The 17,972-nt window shown below is 49.0% G+C and overlaps 7 protein-coding genes across 7 annotated transcripts; 5 read left to right on the top strand and 2 right to left on the bottom strand.

Annotated features, from left to right (window-relative positions):
* Window positions 1-874: 874 nt before the first annotated feature.
* Window positions 875-2,077, top strand: FTJAE_1588 (uncharacterized protein; the record flags this gene model as incomplete). Its single annotated transcript, XM_037347692.1, has 1 exon — window positions 875-2,077. The coding sequence occupies one exon, from the start codon at window positions 875-877 to the stop codon at window positions 2,075-2,077; it is 1,203 nt and encodes a 400-aa protein (XP_037211156.1).
* A 1,292-nt stretch (window positions 2,078-3,369) lies between these two features.
* On the top strand, window positions 3,370-5,410 carry FTJAE_1587 (Dipeptidyl peptidase family member 6; the record flags this gene model as incomplete). The annotated part of the gene is made up of 3 exons (XM_037347691.1): window positions 3,370-3,480; window positions 3,529-4,265; window positions 4,312-5,410. The coding sequence occupies 3 exons, from the start codon at window positions 3,370-3,372 to the stop codon at window positions 5,408-5,410; spliced, it is 1,947 nt and encodes a 648-aa protein (XP_037211155.1).
* A 183-nt stretch (window positions 5,411-5,593) lies between these two features.
* On the bottom strand, window positions 5,594-6,718 carry FTJAE_1586 (fuculose-phosphate aldolase; the record flags this gene model as incomplete). Its single annotated transcript, XM_037347690.1, has 3 exons — window positions 5,594-5,677; window positions 5,733-6,249; window positions 6,297-6,718. The coding sequence occupies 3 exons, from the start codon at window positions 6,716-6,718 to the stop codon at window positions 5,594-5,596; spliced, it is 1,023 nt and encodes a 340-aa protein (XP_037211154.1).
* Window positions 6,719-7,164: 446 nt separating this feature from the next.
* On the bottom strand, window positions 7,165-8,260 carry FTJAE_1585 (uncharacterized protein; the record flags this gene model as incomplete). Its single annotated transcript, XM_037347689.1, has 2 exons — window positions 7,165-7,980; window positions 8,081-8,260. The coding sequence occupies 2 exons, from the start codon at window positions 8,258-8,260 to the stop codon at window positions 7,165-7,167; spliced, it is 996 nt and encodes a 331-aa protein (XP_037211153.1).
* Window positions 8,261-10,191: 1,931 nt separating this feature from the next.
* Window positions 10,192-12,222, top strand: FTJAE_1584 (MUC1 extracellular alpha-1 4-glucan glucosidase; the record flags this gene model as incomplete). Its single annotated transcript, XM_037347688.1, has 1 exon — window positions 10,192-12,222. One exon carries the CDS (start codon window positions 10,192-10,194, stop codon window positions 12,220-12,222), a length of 2,031 nt encoding a protein of 676 aa, XP_037211152.1.
* An 839-nt stretch (window positions 12,223-13,061) lies between these two features.
* Window positions 13,062-13,898, top strand: FTJAE_1583 (DUF1275 domain protein; the record flags this gene model as incomplete). The annotated part of the gene is made up of 2 exons (XM_037347687.1): window positions 13,062-13,254; window positions 13,306-13,898. The coding sequence occupies 2 exons, from the start codon at window positions 13,062-13,064 to the stop codon at window positions 13,896-13,898; spliced, it is 786 nt and encodes a 261-aa protein (XP_037211151.1).
* A 2,210-nt stretch (window positions 13,899-16,108) lies between these two features.
* FTJAE_1582 (allantoate permease) lies at window positions 16,109-17,792 on the top strand (the record flags this gene model as incomplete). The annotated part of the gene is made up of 4 exons (XM_037347686.1): window positions 16,109-16,189; window positions 16,268-16,734; window positions 16,808-17,262; window positions 17,323-17,792. The coding sequence occupies 4 exons, from the start codon at window positions 16,109-16,111 to the stop codon at window positions 17,790-17,792; spliced, it is 1,473 nt and encodes a 490-aa protein (XP_037211150.1).
* Window positions 17,793-17,972: the final 180 nt, after the last annotated feature.

The raw sequence follows: 17,972 nt of genomic DNA, 5'->3' as shown, positions 1-17,972 counted from the left end.
CCTCTGATGACAGTCCTCGTGACAGGTCAGACTTGGTCAATGAGTGTTTACGTGGCCAATACTTCAACAGTTATCAATGCCAGTCATTTCTGAGGAAACTACACTATAAAATTGTAAAATAATTAATGAGTTTGTAGCAATCATTGTGATATTGAATATCGACATACTTGGTGTTTTGTGTTTGTGTGAATCCTTCATCAATGATGGAATCGATTGGAAGCGGCCGGCGTCGGAACTGCCCAAACAAAATCTGCCGCAATTGCACGAAAGAAGCATCAAAGGGTGGGCTGCAAATGGCCCCCAATGGACGCCATCATATCACTAGCGTTGCCTAGTTCAAGAGATTGCATGAGATGGCTCCACTTGCTGCTGAGAAAAGATCGTCATTGGACGCTAATTATGCAGGCGCGTCTCGTGTCTCCGTCTTCGAAGGGATGACAGCCAATCGTAGCCCCTTATCGTGTCTGCCTCAGGCATCTCAGGCTGCACTCGTGGTCTTTGGGTTGCTGGGGGCCAAGCGCACCCTGAGATATGGGTATGGCTCTTGCCCCCCAGAACCTGCCGAATTCTGTTTCTCGTCACGCCCGCCTCCAAAACACCCACGATCATCACCTATAACCAAAATCCAAACCCGCCCAAAGAGTCCCAGAAGAGCCCAACAAGCACGCTTCTTGCACATCAGTTCAGAGCAGTCTTCATTTTTTTGACTTCTGAACACCTCGAGGATTTTGACGCCATGGACATGAAATAGATCCCGTAGCTCCCACGAGCTCTCGACCCACGGATACCTGGACACTCTTACTGGACACTCTCTTCTTTACCACAACCATTCCACCACTATAATTTACCTACTTCTATTGACTGTGACCTCGACATGGACGATCCGGGCTTGTCATGGCCGGCCTGGAAATTCGGCATGAAGAGGGATGACCTCTTTCATACTCTACACGAAAAATACAACACCTTTACCTTTAACCTCCAAGACCCCGAAGCCTTTCATCACGACGTTTACGAAATTTCCCGCGATGCCGATACCATCGACGATTTCCATCGCTTGCTGGATGAGCGAAAGCAACAGCGGATTCACGAACTCCACGAGTCTCTCGAATCTCTCGCTGTTGAGATCATCGCCAACCCCAAGTTGATGGATTCTGAACATTGGCAGTACGCCCTTCAACTCTTCCGGACCAAGTCTTTCGACTCGATCGTCCGTTATTTTGCAAGCTACCTACCCGAACAATATCTTGATCACAACGACCGTGATCATGATGCTATTTCTATTGCTTCCTTATCCTCCTTCTCTGAGACCAATAGCGTCAAGACCGAGAGCACCACGGCCAGCAGCGTCGATGATGCCTCTAGTTTCTTTGATGATGAGCCTATCTTGACAAAGGGTCCCCTCTCGATCCATACCGACATTCGATCATCATCTGTTGTTCAAGCGCCCCCCTCGCCCCCCCATTCCGAGGCAGCGCACGGCGATGAGTCTTCTGTTTCCTCTCCTACTTCCGTAGAGTCGCACGAATACTCCACCCCCCCTTCACGTTCCATGTCGTTTTCTGGTTCCGAGACAGCTGAAGCTATCTCTGACGTCAGATCACTCGTTCACGACGAAGATGAGACCTCGCAGTTCGATGACGGCGACTTTGCGGTCGCCTCGGATTCTGATTGCGCAGAGAGCCAGTCGTCACTGGACGTAATGGATGACGGGGAACAATCTAATGACAAGTATGAGGATGATCTAGAGGAGGAGGATGATTTTCCTACTACTCAATTTCCTGAAGATGCTAGCGACGGTTGCGATTTCTATGACGATACCCCAAATTTCGATGACACACCGACTCCCCGACAGGAGTCTATCGCGCCCTGCTATATTGAGTACAAGTCTGTCGCGGCATGGAGAATACCTTCTCCTCGTCGTTCAACCTCCCCCTCTCCACGAAGCCACCATCCCTACCGCCGCGAAGGCTCAAGCCTGAAGGACATCCGCCGAAGTCCTGAGGAGTCGATGAGCAAAATTCAGAAACCGATGCATGAGCAAAGGAAAAGGCCGACGTTTAGGAAACGGCTTGATTAGCGATTGGGGAGGCAGGGTGCTTTGTATATATTTGACGCAAGCGATAGATACCTGTATCTGATGACTTTTAATCCTTTCTTAATCACTTCTCTCCACAGTCGCTCGCGACATGGTCACTCTTATACAATGCCTTGGAGTAGAGGCTCTGGTGGTCATTTTCAGGTGAGAATGCCCTACTTTTAGAACACCCTGGTGAGTACGTTCCTGCGCCTGATGTACCTGCAGCATTTGACGTGACCGTTCTACCCGTATCACGACACGTGGGTCATGTGGCTTTGATTGTTGACATGCGACGGCGCAACCATCACGAGGCACAGACCTTTTGAAAGAGTGATATATACTACCACGTGGGCTAATGACGTACACGAAGCATGTTCTCGATGGGATTGTCGACGATTGTTGATCGGGATCGAAGCGTACCTGCATGCTGTTCCTGGCGGCCGGCTGTTAGGGACGCCACGGGAAGTTTGCTGTAACGACATGGTAAGCTGTGAGGGTGTATGATAGAGAGGTATGTTACGATAGATGGGTTATCTCTTGGTTGTTGATTTACTGTTGCATCAAGGAGTTCGGGGTGTTGATTCTATGCTATCTGATGTTATTCCCGAGCATCATTTATGAATCATGCATGATGCGTATCACAGGCGACGCAATGAAGGCTTGACTTATTCATAAGCTCAATACGAGCACCTTGAAGACATAATAGAATATTAATCGTGCTAAATATCTCTCCGGACTGCATGTGAATCGTTGATCTTCCCACGAAGACACAAGATTATTGACTACCGCGTCGACTCCTGTCAGATTTGTGAGAATGAGAGGCCTGACACGAGCTTGGGGGCCGTCTTCAAACCATCTCGTTGATGATGGTGTTCTCCACTGTCTTTGCCAGAGCAGTGAAAAATGTCACTCAGGTCAACTTATTACCTTGCTTGCATAAGCGGCCACCAGAGTAACAGACAGATGAATCGAAGTGCTTTAGGCGTTGCTGGTATGGATGTAACATGATCGTTGGCACTGTTCATCAAGGTACGAAGGAGGTATATGTCTCTTACCTGTAAACTGATTGTAGTGCGGAATCGCTCCGCCGCTCAGCGACCTTCCTATCACCGCAGTACGTGCCTAAATAAACGAATAAACGAGCTCGTTTTGTTTAGAACAAAAGTTCCATATGAAGATAGATGCCTGATTGGGTTGAGATTGCTGTCCATTAAATACTGCAGGGCGCATCTTACACTTGTGTTCTCTCTCACCCCGCACTTTGTAACCAAACCTGAACATCTACAATCGCCATGTCCACCACAACCACCAAGAAGACTGCCCGATATGGAGACTGGGAATCACCAATCTCGGTAGATTCAATCGTATCTAAGACGAGAAAACTTTCCTCACCTAGAGCCAATGTAAGTATTCTGGCACTTGATGATCCGAGCAGCCGTTGACGTGTCCAGCCCAAATCTGGTAGAGCTTTCTACACAGAAAGTCGCGAAGATGGAAGCACAACTATTGTTGAGATCCTGAAAGACGGTATCAAAGATATTCTTCCATCCGAGTACAGTGCCAAGAACACCGTGTATGAGTATGGCGGTTCAACATACGCCGTTCTCCCAGATGATCGTATCATCTTCTCCAACAAGGGTGATACAGTTCATATACTGAACCCAGACAGCAAGGAAGTTACAGAACTTACTGGCCACCCAAACCTGAGATACTCAAACTTCGAAGCAAACCCGGCGTCGTCATGGGTTCTGGCCAACCAGGAAGACCATGAGCATGACACTCCTGATGGAGTTCGCAACTACATCGTGGCAATCAACACTGATACAGCCGAGGTGAAGCGGATTCTTGACACTGCTGACTTCTACTACGAACCATCTTTCAGTCCGGATGGCTCAAAGCTTTCGTGGCTGGAGTGGAATCATCCTGAACTGCCTTTTGACTCTGCGAGGCTGTATACTGCGACATGGAACGATGGCTCTATCTCAGATATTAGCCTTATTGCAGGAAAGGATCGTGAGGGAGTTGCAGAGCCTAGATGGGGCCCCGATGGATCTCTATTCTTTAATAAGGAGGTCGGAGAGTATCGTCGCTTGTACCGTATTCTTCCCGGAAGTGACGAGCATGTCGAGATCAAAGTCGATGGCATCGGCAATGCCGAGTTTGGAGAACTTCGATGGTTTCAGGGAAGGTGAGAACTCCGAAGACATCACAACAACCATGCTAAATGAGTATAGTCATACCTATGCGCCCCTGTCTGATCGACATCTTATCGCTTCTCCCTACATTCTCGGAACATCTAGGATGATTCTCATCGATCTAGAGTCGGGAAGTTGGAAAGACATCGGCGATTCTCAGAGGCTGGCGGAAGTCCAGCTGGACGCAGTTGCACGCCTGAGCAATACTTCAGTTCTCGTCGTTGGTTCCGGAGAGACTAATGCTAAAGCGTTGTATCGAGTTGACACCGAAGGCTCTGTTTCGATCACCCAAGTACGGGGTTCTACAGATGATGGACTTCCTAGCGAATTCTGCTCCAAGCCTATCCTGAAGAAGATTCACTCAAAGGGCCAACCAGAAAGAGAATTGTATGGATTCTTGTGGCTCCCGCACAACCCGAACTTCAAGGCACCAGAAGGGGAACTACCTCCTCTGATTATGATAAGTCATGGAGGGCCAACATCCTACACCGGCCCTGGTCTTAACCCAAGAACACAATACTTCACCTCGAGAGGATATGCAGTTCTTGCTTTCAACTACAAAGGATCAAGCGCTCATGGGCGTAAATATCGAGAAGCTCTCTGGGGAAACTGGGGCTTAGTGGACTCAGACGATGCTGCAGAATTCGCAGATAACTTGACATCTGAGGGAGTTGTCAAATCTGGCGGAGTAGGGATCACTGGTGTCAGTGCAGGAGGATACAACACTCTTCGAAGCTTAACCCGTCACCCGAGCACCTTCGCTGGTGGTGTATGTCTCTCAGGTGTAAGCGACATCAAACGCCTGGATGACTCAACCCACAAGTTGGAATCAGACTACACAGATCACCTAGTGTTGCAGAAAGGGGTAGATAAGAGCGAAAAGGACAGAATCTGCCGTGAGAGAAGTCCCTTGTTCGAAGCCCAAAAGATCACAGCCCCATTGCTGCTCTTACACGGAGGTAGTGACAAGGTCACGCCGCTGGATCAGGCACAAGAGATGGCCGATGCCATTGAGAAGGCAGGGGGTGATGTTGAGCTTATCGTTGTACCTGAAGAGGGTCATGGATTTGGACTGCCGAAGAACGTGAAGCTGTGGCTTGAGGAGGAAGAGAAGTGGTGGAGAAAGACGTTGCTGTGAGAGACGGGGAGAAGAATTCGAAAGAGACACTTTGTCATAAAGAAGACTAGCTATAGAGTCAAAAAGAGCAACGAGAACTACATGACAACTGCATCTTGAGAACGTGAAAACAAGGGACTCTGAAATGACCATTCTATGCTAACGCTTCTAATTTTCAAGCACCATCACCAGGGGTATCCCGCTTCAGTTGACACCCGATTTTAGCTTACCATTAGACTTCCAAACCTCGTATTCGAAATCAGGCTGAAACTCAGTATACAACGCCTCCTATTCGCCATGTCAGTCAACTGCTTGTAATTTCTTCCATAGAACGACAACTCACAGGGTCAGCATTGTATCGATAAGTGTACTCAGCCTCTTCATCACCAATAATTCGTCTCGGCAGCCCAGCACTCTCCACCAAGAGCTGTATCTCACACGTCCTCTCCATGAGGGAGAACAAATACGCCGCTTCATCGACTGTTCTACCGGCCGTCAACAGCCCATGGTTCTGTAGAATGACGGATCGATTTTTCGGACCGAGTGCTTTGGCAATACGAGCACCCTCATCGTCTTCAAAGACAACACCTCCAAAGTCGGAGTACACGCTGTGGTCTTTGTAGAAGATACAGGCATCTTGACTGATCATCTCGAGGGGCTTTCCAAATGTTGACCAAGCCTTGCCATACTTGGAGTGAGCGTGGCATGCAGCGTCCACATCTGGCCTGGCTTTATGAATAGCAGCATGGATAGTAAAACCAGCTGCGTTGACGGCGACTCGGTTACCGCCAATGACTTGACCGTCTTCGTTGATGTGGACCATATGGCTTGCCTCAAGCATTCCGAAGTGAACTCCGATACTGATGCTGTCAACGTAAATGTCACCAGAGAGGAAGATGAGACTCACGGGTTAATCCAAAAGGTGCTAGGATCAACAGGATCTCTCACACTGATATGTCCCGCAGCACCCTCAGTGAATCCCATACGGGCAAACACACGAAAGGCACCAGCCATGTGCTGCAGTTGCCATTGTCGCTTTTGATAAGGGTCCTCGATCTTGGGAATGCCAGGATATGGGATACCACCCGTTGCAACAGCTGCAAAGTTCTGGTTGACTGGCTCTTCGGGGGTTGGAGCCGAAGCTTCGGAGCTTGTTGCGAAGGATGCGGATCGAAGAGAAGGTTGAAGCTTTGAATAAGGTTTGGTTGTGAGTTTATGTGAGGGGAGGATAATACGGGATCCAGAGGCTGAGCTGCTGAATGAAAGTGAGGCCTGCCTGGAGATAACTCGCTTTAGAGGCGCTGCACGGAAGGATTTTGATGAGAGCATTTTGCTTATTTGCACTTGAGGAGTGGAATATAATAGAAATGATGCCTTTATTATGATAGATAGAGATGTATGAAATGGCAGAACCGTCGTCAGTTATTCACTCGGTCCTCATTTATATGAGCCGGCCGGCCAGAGAGAGTGAACCGGCTCTCTTCCGGTCCCGCAAGTCAGTGAATCCAACAATCAATCAACTCCCCCGCCTCAAGATAGAGTCCAAGCTAGAGCAGCACCTAACAGCGGTAGTTGTATCTCTATGCGAACTATCCTAGGGTATTCTGGTGGACCTTGCTATCTGCGGGGTGCACTTCATATGACAAATCCGGGTCTTGTCATTTGAGCCAAGATGAGGTTCATGAACAAATATCATATTCAAACCAGACGCTTTTGCCGGAGCCTCTATTATTGCCAATTACTAAGTACAACACTTGCTTTATATCACTGACGCTCTAATCTGTGTATTTTCCTCCATCTGCACCATTAGGCTTGGTCCTCTCAAGGCGACCGAGACTCTGTCCATCCATCCAGCCCTTTGGTCTTCTGCTCAGCTTCCACCTCACAGCCATGCACAATGCGCCAAAGGTCTTGATGCCAAAGGCAACCCAGAGCAAGATCTCAGAAGCCAGGCGTCGTCTTCCGTGCATGCTGATTCCATCTGGCAAACGCTCCTCGAAATAGCTTAGGTAACGAACAAAGAAAACTGAGTTGATACATGTGTGACCGGCAGCAATGCCGAAGTAAGCGGCCGAAATGGCCCAGTAGGTAAGACGGACCTTGTCCCAAACGTAGTCGTCAAATTGCTCGATTTCCTCCTTGCTGCCCTTGGGAAGAGGACACCATCGCTTGCCGATGATGCAGCGACACTTCATCCAGTGAGGTCTGTTGGGAATAACCCACTCTCGGAGAATGTCCATGATGCTGAATACCAGAGCGACATAGATGTTGATCCAGACGATCCAGCTACTAATTGGAAGTCCGCCGCTGGCCATGTAGCTTCGCCAGGCTTCAAAGAAGATGTTGCCACATGGATCTTCATACGGGCCCGGCTTGGGGCAGTTGAAGGTGTCTTCTGGAAGTCGAAGCTCAGTGGCAATCTGGTTAAGATCATTGACGATATTTGAGTGATATCGTAGTCCTGAGGATGTGATTCCAACTTTTGGAAGACCCTTGGGGGCTGTGGGATGTTCCCATCCAAAGGAACTGGCGAACCAGTTTAGGTGCACCAAGAAATGAGAGGTATCATTGTTGGGAATTATGCCTTCAAACTGATGATTTGTTAGTCGGAAGATCCGGAAAGATATATTGACATTTCAAATCACCGTAATATCAAGGATATGAGAAGTGAGTGATTATGGGTGAACTTACCGAGACCAAGGCTAATGGCTTCCATAGAAGATGATCAGGATCACCACGAATAATGGTGGTACCAGCAATAAACACAATGGACGCCAAAATGACTGAGATAACACTGCCAATCACACCCAAGATAAGAAGAGCATCAGAAATGTTCTTCCTCGTGGGCTTGGTGAGATATTTGAGCATCATGTTGATGATGCAAGGTGAGCCGACCGATGCCCAGCTCAAGGCAGAAACTGATACTGATACTGATGCTGACGATGACGTTACAGAAGAGATAGATAAGAAGATGTCGTGTTTAGACTGTGAGGAATAAATGAGAGAAATAAATGAGTGCCAGAATGATAACGTGTAAGTAAAGGTATTAACTTGGACTAGTTGATGCCTCTTTAGGTAGTGAAAGTGCCCCTATTGAATGATGGGATTGGAATGAATGGGCTCAGCCTCGTTTTCTCAATCACGCACGATACGAGAAGAGAATCAATAACAACGCGGGGGGGCTTGAGGCGAGTCGCCGAACTAGGCCTAGTCTAGTCTTTTTCCTCTGCAGACGCCCAATGTTCAGGGGTGCTTTAGGGGAGACTACAGCACGTGAGGCCTAGATCTTTTGTTTGATGGGAATATTCTACAATCAACCCACTGATTTAAGAGCAGAGGCTTTGTGATGTATGGATCTTATCATTAGAGATTGATGATGATGTTCTAGAATGAAATCCTCAACTTCGGCAGTCCCAAAATAGATCCCTCGCTAGTTCTATCAACGGGTATAAATATTTGGCGGCCTCAGTTCTCGACCCATGATAAATATCAAATGGATCCATGATCCATCTGCCAATTTCCATTCCTTCAGAGACCATCTCGCATCGGATGTTTAATATTACCCGTTTAACCCCCTGCGTAACGCATCCTCCGAAGCCGAAGCATCCGTTGCACACACTCTTTGAGTCGGTTGAACTAACAAAATGTCACATCGGGCGCTAAGGTAGTTCTGACAACTGTCTTGTCTTGTCTTACAGAATGCAATGTAATGCAATGCAAGTCAGTGATAGGCGCCCGGGAATAACTCACTAATGCTAGCTAATAACCCCCTGTAACATGTCTTTTATCTGTCTTGCTGTCCATTCGTGGCGATCCTTTTCTCTCGGGGAGTTTATGTCAGATTTGCCCACTATTGGCTGCTCTCACATTTCTTGGATTCTGAAACCATGGTGATGGGAAATTCTGGAGCTGGGCCGCTTATAAATAAGGCTAGGCGAGGAAAGGATACAACGTCCATGGCAAATTCCGAGAAACGGATGAAGGAACAAGGATGATGCTCAAATCCGCGTATAGCTTCAACTTCCCTCGGGTCTTCAAACACTGTCTTCCAGCATATCAGCTCTTGACAACAGGCATTGTCTCCTGTAATACAACTCTCCTGATGCTTCGCAAGGCTCCAATGGTCAATGAATATTGATTCGACTTGGTCATAGTCATGTTCTCATCTCACTTGTTGTCATTCTCGATAGAGGCTCATTGAGCTGTCTCTTATAAGGCTGACAACTGCCGAAGCTGAAGATCATCTTGCCCATCAGATAAGACAAACGACCACAGCCCTTTCACTTTATATTCGAAGTTTCACCAACCCACTGAGACACGAGACTTGATTAGGAGATTTGTTCCCAAATCTAGCAACTTTAGGAAACTTTTCGTCGACACTAGTTTCTTCACCAAGGGTTTGAAACACAAAGCCTGTGCTTGATCACCCCTCAATCGGTGCCTGTTTGATGTTCCACCATCAATTCACCATCTATGACTGGCCATCATACGGGTTAATTGTTCTGGAGTTTTTCCACCGCTCTCAGCTCGTCTTTAAACATGTTTAGCTTGGTTCATTGCGCTGGGGTAGAACGCCATGGGTTCAGCTTATACACTTATAAGAGATGCTGCTCTCCGGCTTAGGTGGAGGACAGAGAGACGATAGCTTCACACACTGCTGGCTTGGATAACTGACCTGGGGTATAGTCCTCTTTACATTCTTTTGCTCTATTCATTCATTACTATTCTGACTACATACGTTCTTTTCCGTACACTATTCCAACCGAATACATTCGTTCCTTGACATCTAAGCCAACATCGCAATGTCTCGTCTTCTCACTTTCGCTGCCGGCCTGGCGCTGGCTGCTGCCCAACTCACCTCGTCCTCGCTCGAGAACCATGTCGATACCCTCACCTTGGGTGCCTCTTTCAACCCCGTCAAGGAAGCTTACTGGACTGGCCTTCCTCACCATCGCCGAACTCCCTTTGCCGTCTCTCCTGATGGAAAGACTGCTTTCCTGGCTTACCTCGATGCTAGCGGTACCGATGTCCACATCCAGGGCGTTGACCCCAAGACCTTTGCCGCTGTTGGAACTCCCGTCACTGTCAAGAACGGTAAGGAGGCTGGTGGTCTTGTTGCCCATAACGATGGTTTCGCTCTCCTGACCAACGAGGTTGTCTCTGGGGAGGCTAAGGATCCTCTCCCTGTGATCTACAAGTACACCAATGGCAAGCAGGCTTTCCGAACTCTCCTTGGTGGCTCTAGCTTCTCAGGAAATGCTCTTGCTTCTCCTGACATCAACGGTGATCTTGTCTTCTCCGAGAAGGCTGGTTACTACGCCGCCTACATCGTTGTTACCTCCTACAGTGGCGATGCTTCCGGTCACTTTGGTGATGCCATCCGATACATCACCTCCGAGGGTAAGGTCGAAGAGATCCAGGGAGCTTCTTCTTCCTGGGGCTGCTCTCACAACACCGGTATCGCCTTCGAAGCCGCCGATGAGCCTCCCTTCGCTTCCCTCTGCTCCGAAGATCAGGGTGCTATCTGGCTGAACACCGAGACTCAGGGCATGAGCAACAACGGGGTCAAGGTCTCCAACGAGCACGTCATCAACGGAGCTAGCAACGAGCCCATGGGTGGAATGAGTGGCTCTTACAGCTCTCTCGCTCGCTTCATTGGTGCTGACTCTTACATCTTCTCCTGGGTTTCTCGTGGTGCTATCGATCTTACTCTGAACGACTGGATGGGCGAGGGCTACACTCACGCTGAGAACCGCACCAACAACCGCAACGTTGCCATTGCTCTGTTCTCTGATAAGAAGACCCTCATTGGCGAGCAGGCTTCCTCCAAGGTCGGTGCCAAGGATGGTGATAGCCAAGTTAACTGGGTGACTGATGGTGCCAATGACTGCTCCAACGCTCACGTTGCTACTTTTGATGCTTCCACTGCTCTTGTTACCTGGGAGGAGATCTCCAACCCTGTTTGTGAGTTCGAGGCCATGGGTTGCAAGGGCAAGTTTGCTGGTACCAAGTTCCAGGCTGTCGACAGCAAGGGCAAGAAGCTTGGCTCTGCCATCACCTCTGAGGATACCTACGTTGCTGGTGACATGGTCACTATGTCTGATGGCCGTATCTGCTGGCCCTATGTCAACATGGCTTGGTCTCTCAGTGGCCCTACACAGGCTGCTGATGTCAAGAAGATCTCTTTCGCTTGTATCTCCAACGGCAGTGGCTCTGGATCCAGCTCTGGATCTACCACCAAGGCTTCTACTGCTGTCGTTCAGCCTTCTGCTACCAAGACTCCCAATGCTGGTGCTGCCAAGCCTTCGACTGTTGAGTCTGCTGCCGCTGCTGAGGGTTCCTCTGGAGAGTCTTCTGTCCCTGAGGGTGCGCCCCGTCCCTCTTTCGCTACAGTCCCTGGCTCTGTGACTGATGTTCTCTCCGCGCCCACTGAGGTCGCTTCGTCTGCTGCTGCTGAGAAGCCTTCCTCAGTTGTTGTCAAGCCCTCTGCCTCCGCTGCTCCTGTGGATGGTGACAACGAGCCTGCTACCACCGAGGCTCCTACCAAGGTCGCCCCGGTTACTACCCAAGCCCCTGCCGAGAGCGCTGCCCCTGTTGAGACTCTTCCCACCTCCGCCGATGGCGAGGATGACTGCAACGAGGAAGCCTCAGGTAACTCTCCTGTTAACACCCAGGCACCTACCAAGGTCAACAAGCCTTCTGGCCGACGCACTCGCACTCGAACCCGCACCCATACTCGCCGCCCCAGCTCTCCCTTTTCCAAGAAGGAGTGTGTAGCTAAGACCGTCACTCAGACAGTCTATGTTACTGCTACTGCCGCCCCTAAATACTAGTTAGTGGCTGGTTCAATTATCATTAGCAGTATATGGAATCGCTTGTGTGCCTGGCAATTATTCGTTCTTGTATATAGTACTTTACCTTGAAGAGCCCGTGTTTTATATATAAGATACGATATGGAGGCTTTGTTTACACTGGACATGAATACTTGAAATTGCAGGAAATGATGCTCGAAATTATGACTGTGAATAGTAGACAAAGAGTTGTCTAAAAAGCGACTCGTTGACTGAGTATGGATATGAATAGCTATCTCTCCCCAGCTCGAAGCTTAAGAATTTGCTAATATGACATGGGATGAGATTGTTTTCTACTCTCGGAATCTTCGACGGTACAATCAGAAATTCAAGGAAATATTTGACTTTGATCTAATCAACTACTCTCGGTGATGCCGTCATTGTCTTGAACGGGATTTCATGACCAACGACGCTGCAAATTCAACTTACAAGAACAGTAAAAGACTCTCAACTTAAATTCACATCGGGCATAAATGATATCGGCAATTGACTGATATGGATCATCAACGTCCCATCAGCCGTTAAATCCACTGTTGTAACCGACAGTTGGGACCATCTCGGCGGTTTTCTTGGAGCCGTAAGTGGATATCGTTTGGCGCGGCTGGCGTCATAGGGGTCTTTAGCACCAAATCTTTCTTTCAACTTCGCTTCCTCTCAAACTTCTTCCTCAATCATAGTTATTTCACTCGATTAGGCATATTTCTTTGATAACTTGACTCTAACTGGCATTTCGAGACGTTTTATTAATTTAAGGGATTGGCGACAAGTGCGTCATCGGCGTCATGGTAAGGGCGGTAGATCGCGGTGTTTGCAACACAGCGATGAGAGACGAGGAAACACCACTATTGGGATCGTCACTCTCTAGACCCCAGAAGAACTCTTGGAAGGAACGTTTACAACATGATGTCTCTTGTTCGTGGGCCGATGCCGTGTTACTGGCCTGTTACGTCGTGACTGGACTTCTCGACAGCTCCTCTATCCAGGTCTGGGGAACATTCGTGTCTATGCAGACAGGTCAGTAACTTGTAGCAACGACTAAGAAGATGGATGGCTAATAAGAACCAGGAAACACTGTATATGTCGGTCTCGGGCTGGCAAGCCTTGCGACATCAGCTCCTGGTCCTCGTCTATACAAATCCGCCCTTTCTATTGCATCTTTCTGTCTCGGCTCGTTCCTATTCGCCCGCTTCCATCGGCTTGTCTCCCCTAGACGTCGATGGGTTCTCTGTGCATCTTTCACAATCCAGGCCCTTCTCACAAGCGCAGCTGCGTTGATCGTTACCCTGCGACCGCCCGGTCCAAACACGGATAGCCTGGCATGGAACGTATTGGTGCCGATCGCCCTCATGGCCTTCCAGAGCTGTGGACAAGCTGTCGCAAGTCGAGCTCTGAAGCAGAACGCTCTTATCAGCCTGGTCCTGACAAGCGTGTATTGCGACTTATTCTCCGACAAAGAGCTGTTCGCATTGGACAACGTGTCGAGGAATCAGCGAGCAGCTGCGCCTACGCTACTACTTGTCGGTGTGATAGCCGGCGGGTTGTTTGCGCAAAGCTCTGTCGGCATTGCGGGAGCCTTATGGATCGCCGCAGGGTTAAAGCTGTGCATGGTAATTGCATGGTTTCTATGGCGCTCAGAGGAAGAAACGGAGGAGAATTAGTTCCGGATTTGCGGAATTAGAGGCATAGTTATTATCAGTTATTTCGAGTGAACGTCATCATGCAGCTTCAACGGTCAAGTGACCTGAAGTCGAATTGGCTGATGCAACATTGGTGACAGACTGGTTGATCATGGACAGGGACCTCGGGGTTTGTAAACATCTTGCCGATGGTTTAGTCAGACTGGAAGAAGATACTTCAGTATCAATCGATCAGCTGGATACAACACAGACCCGAAATCGGACATCCTCTACCAAGATTCGCGATGTTGGAGAGGATGCGCCGTGGTTGGGTTGCATGGCGCAGACTCAATTCGTGACCTGTTTCTCCTTCGGGATACCTATCTAGGAATTACAGGCTCTAATAGGACAACACGGCTTACTGTGATTTGCGAACAAGCAAATGATCTTCAATGTCTAGGATGTTCCCCCAAAGACAGGTCCTCCGGCTTCGGTACTCCACCGGCCGGCACGGAGCCGAAGAATCCTGCCTCTTTGGGAGAGCAACTCGGAGCTGTGGAACATAGAGAAAAGGGCCGTCAAGCGAAAATTCGAGACGATGAGAAACAGAAATTGAGTGATTGGTAATGATAGAGACGCAAATTATGAAGGAAAATTGTTGTATAATCGGGCCATTTTACGGCGGCTACTGTTGAAAAATTGCGAAATTCATCACGCATTGGGCACCTCTTGTTCTATTATTCCCTGTCTTATGCCCCCGCTTGGTTTGGGTTGGGGTGGTCTTTTTGTGTCACAGTCACAGTTTACGTACTGAAGGGTTAGAGTAGGATTGCCGAAGCGGAGCCTCCGCCTGTTTTGATAAGACTTTTCTTTCATATGGATGCTTCGAGTTTTTCGTATGCCTTGGAGTTAGAATTTTACCTTATTGGATTGGACCGTCGTCAGCTCGGATATACGAGTGAAGATCATAAAGAGTGGGGAGACAAAAGCGAAAAAGACACAAAAGATCGTTTGTATTCCCGCGATGAGCGCGGGTAGAGTTACCTTGGAGCTTCTGCATTGAATTCACTGTTACAGTTACAGTTGCGGGTGTAACCGTTTGAAGATGGAGAGTGTCGTGTTGTGTTGCTGTGCTGCGCTGCTTAGTGAGAGTGATGAGTTGTTCAGGCCGGAAGAGGTGAGCCTACAGGACAAGACAGCGCATTAATACGGGATGCTTACGAGGTTGACTAATGAAGGAAAGGTGCATTCGTTACTTGCTCAAGATAACCATCTTCAAGCAAACAAGAGTCAAAGAGTACCCCATTCATGGCGCCACTGCGAGTCATTGGAGCAATCCGAGTGGTGATCTGATCGGCGGGCGGTGGATCCTCTGTTGTTTTGCCGAGCGAGCGAGCGAGGGTGAGTGAGTTATTAGCGGATGGATGCATTGAGTAGGTAGACTCAGTCAGTGAGTGTCAGAATGTGAGAGAAGCCGTAGTAGCTGCAGATACATCTGCATCTGCATCCGCATCTGAAAGCGAAGCTTGTTAATAAAGTCAATGTCTCCCCCCGCATTTTGTTGGTGCTTGTCTCCCAAGTCCAAGACCAAGACCGATACCAAGACAAGACAAGAGTGTCTCGTGCTCATTGCTTGTACTACTCCTCGTCTCTTATTTCCAGGTCGTGTACAATTGCCAACCCGAAAAGAGTCAAGAGTGCAAAACGCCCAGAAAAAATAAACTCGAGCCATTGGTACACTTCCTCTACCTTAAACCAACTTACCCACCCACTTCTGCATTACTTCCGATCCGATTGACTCCAATCACTCACTGGGAAGGCGCATCGCTCCGCTTCAATTCCCTTTATTACATCCAGCTCATCTCCTTCGTCCCTTCCCTTGGGGCTCCAGGGTCTCAGTCTGGGTCTGGGTCTAGGTCTGAGATATATATTCTACATTCATCCATATATATCCGTCCGTAACCCGGTCTTGATCATTCTTGGCATTCATCTCTCATCTTTCATCTCTATTCTTTTGTCAAGTCCATATCTTATCTCAATAGCAACAACCATAAACAAGCCACCCTCGGCTCTTGACGGTGTCACAAGACGAAACATTAACCGATCATCTATTCGCCCCCTCCTGCCGATCTCAACTCTTCTCGATCCGTTCCATCGACAACAATATCCAAAAAACCAAAACACCATCTTCTTCCATCTCGTCGCATCACGGCCACTGAGTAGCCACAGGCCGGATGTCGAGCGACGTGGAAATGGAAAAGGTGCCCATTCCTGTGCCGTTCCCTCCTCCGGCCGCTGTTGACGATGTCGATTCGACTCTCGGAAAAGACGCTGTAAATACCCTCCTCACCCTCCTGCGCAACTTGTGCGCATGCCACCAACGCTGCAAATACTAACACTACGTCTCCCAGGACGCCAACGTTCACTATGCCGAAGCTATCAGCGGCCTCGAGAAGCAACTTCTCAGGAAACAAGACCTACGTATAATCCCACTATCAGGCGCCATCTACTTCTTGTCCTTCCTCGATAGAACGAATATCGGAAACGCCATGATCCTCAATTCGTCGACCAACGACGACATGCAGCGTGAGACCAAGATGACAGACCATCAGTTCGTCATCTCCCTCATGCTATTCCTCGTCTCATATGCGGTGTTCGAAGTTCCAAGTAACATACTTCTCAAGAAATTACGGCCCAGTCGTTGGCTCGCTTTTCTCATGTTTTGCTGGGGTGCAATGACGATATTGACGGCTGCCACCAAAAGCTTCGGTAGTGTCACGGCCGTGCGGTTCCTACTGGGTGTCTTCGAGGCTGGGTTGTTTCCTGGGTTGGTATACTACTTGACGTTTTGGTACAAGCACGACGAGCGTAGTGTTCGGTAAGTCTCTCCGTGTCCAAGCCTTATCAGCTGTCGGGGCGCAACGGTCGAGATACTAACTACGACCCTTTAGCGTCGCATTCATCCTTGCATCTGCCACTCTAGCCGGCGCATTTGGCGGCGCAATCGCCTATGCCATCGGCCACATGAATGGCACAGCTGGTCTCTCTGGCTGGCGTTGGCTCTTCATCATCGAGGGCATCCCATCTTGCCTGGCCGCCTTCCTCGTTCTCTTCTTCCTACCCGATTGGCCGGAGCGGGCAAAATGGTTATCTGAAGCAGAAAAAGATATGGCTATTCACCGGATGTACCATGAGGGTTCTAAGGAATCGCATCCCACGATGACCTGGGCAGAAGCCAAGGCAACATTGATGGACTGGCGACTGTATGCGCATTATGCGATTTACTTTGCGTCTGGGCCGGCGTTTGCGAGTTTGAGCTTGTTTGCGCCATCAATTACCGTTGGATTGGGATATTACGACTTAAAAGCACAGTTGATGACCGTGCCTCCGTGGGCCATTGCTTATCGTAAGTTTTAACCTGCTTTCTTGGCTTTAAGAAGTGAGCAAAACTGACCGTATACGACAGTCTGCCAGGTTTTGGTGGCTTGGTCGGCGGACCACTTCAACGCCCGAGGCGTTCACACAGCCGTGGCTGCAGCCGTGGGTGCTATTGGCTTCATTATATCGGCTGTGGTCCCGGCCGACGCCTATGCAGCCCGCTACGGAGGTTTAATATTGGCAACGGCCGGCTCTTTCGCATGCATGCCACCCATGCTGGGATGGCTCAGCTCTAATGTGTTCACGACGGCTTCTACCGGTCTAGCCATTGCCCTCAACGTTAGTCTCGGCGGGGTTGGACAGATTCCTGGTGTCTGGATCTACCAGACGTCACAACGAGAAGGGGGATTTACAACAGGGCACTGGGTCAATGCAGCTCTGCTGCTGTTTGTGTCAGTTGTGGCCCTGGGCCTGAGGATGTTCTATGGTTGGAAGAACCGGAAGTTGAGAGAATATGCAGAGAGCGTCGCAGTGCCTTATCGTTGCTATAAGTTGTAGGAAGACATGCTCTTCGTGATACGTTGTGTTATGAATTATTCAATGAGTTCAAAAGTAGAGTCTGTTCTATTGCGTGATGACGATGTTTGGGTTCTTGCACCGGAGAATAATGAATGGTTCTGGCACGATGAACTCCAATGCTACCCAGCTGAATCATGTCTCAATGAGTCAATCTGTTGA

Source organism: Fusarium tjaetaba (genome assembly GCF_013396195.1).
Source record: "Fusarium tjaetaba strain NRRL 66243 chromosome Unknown NRRL66243_c0000030, whole genome shotgun sequence".
In the NCBI taxonomy this organism is placed as follows: Eukaryota; Fungi; Ascomycota; class Sordariomycetes; order Hypocreales; family Nectriaceae; genus Fusarium; species Fusarium tjaetaba.
Note: the sequence above shows the minus strand (reverse complement) of the source record. Positions and strands in the feature narration are given on the sequence as shown.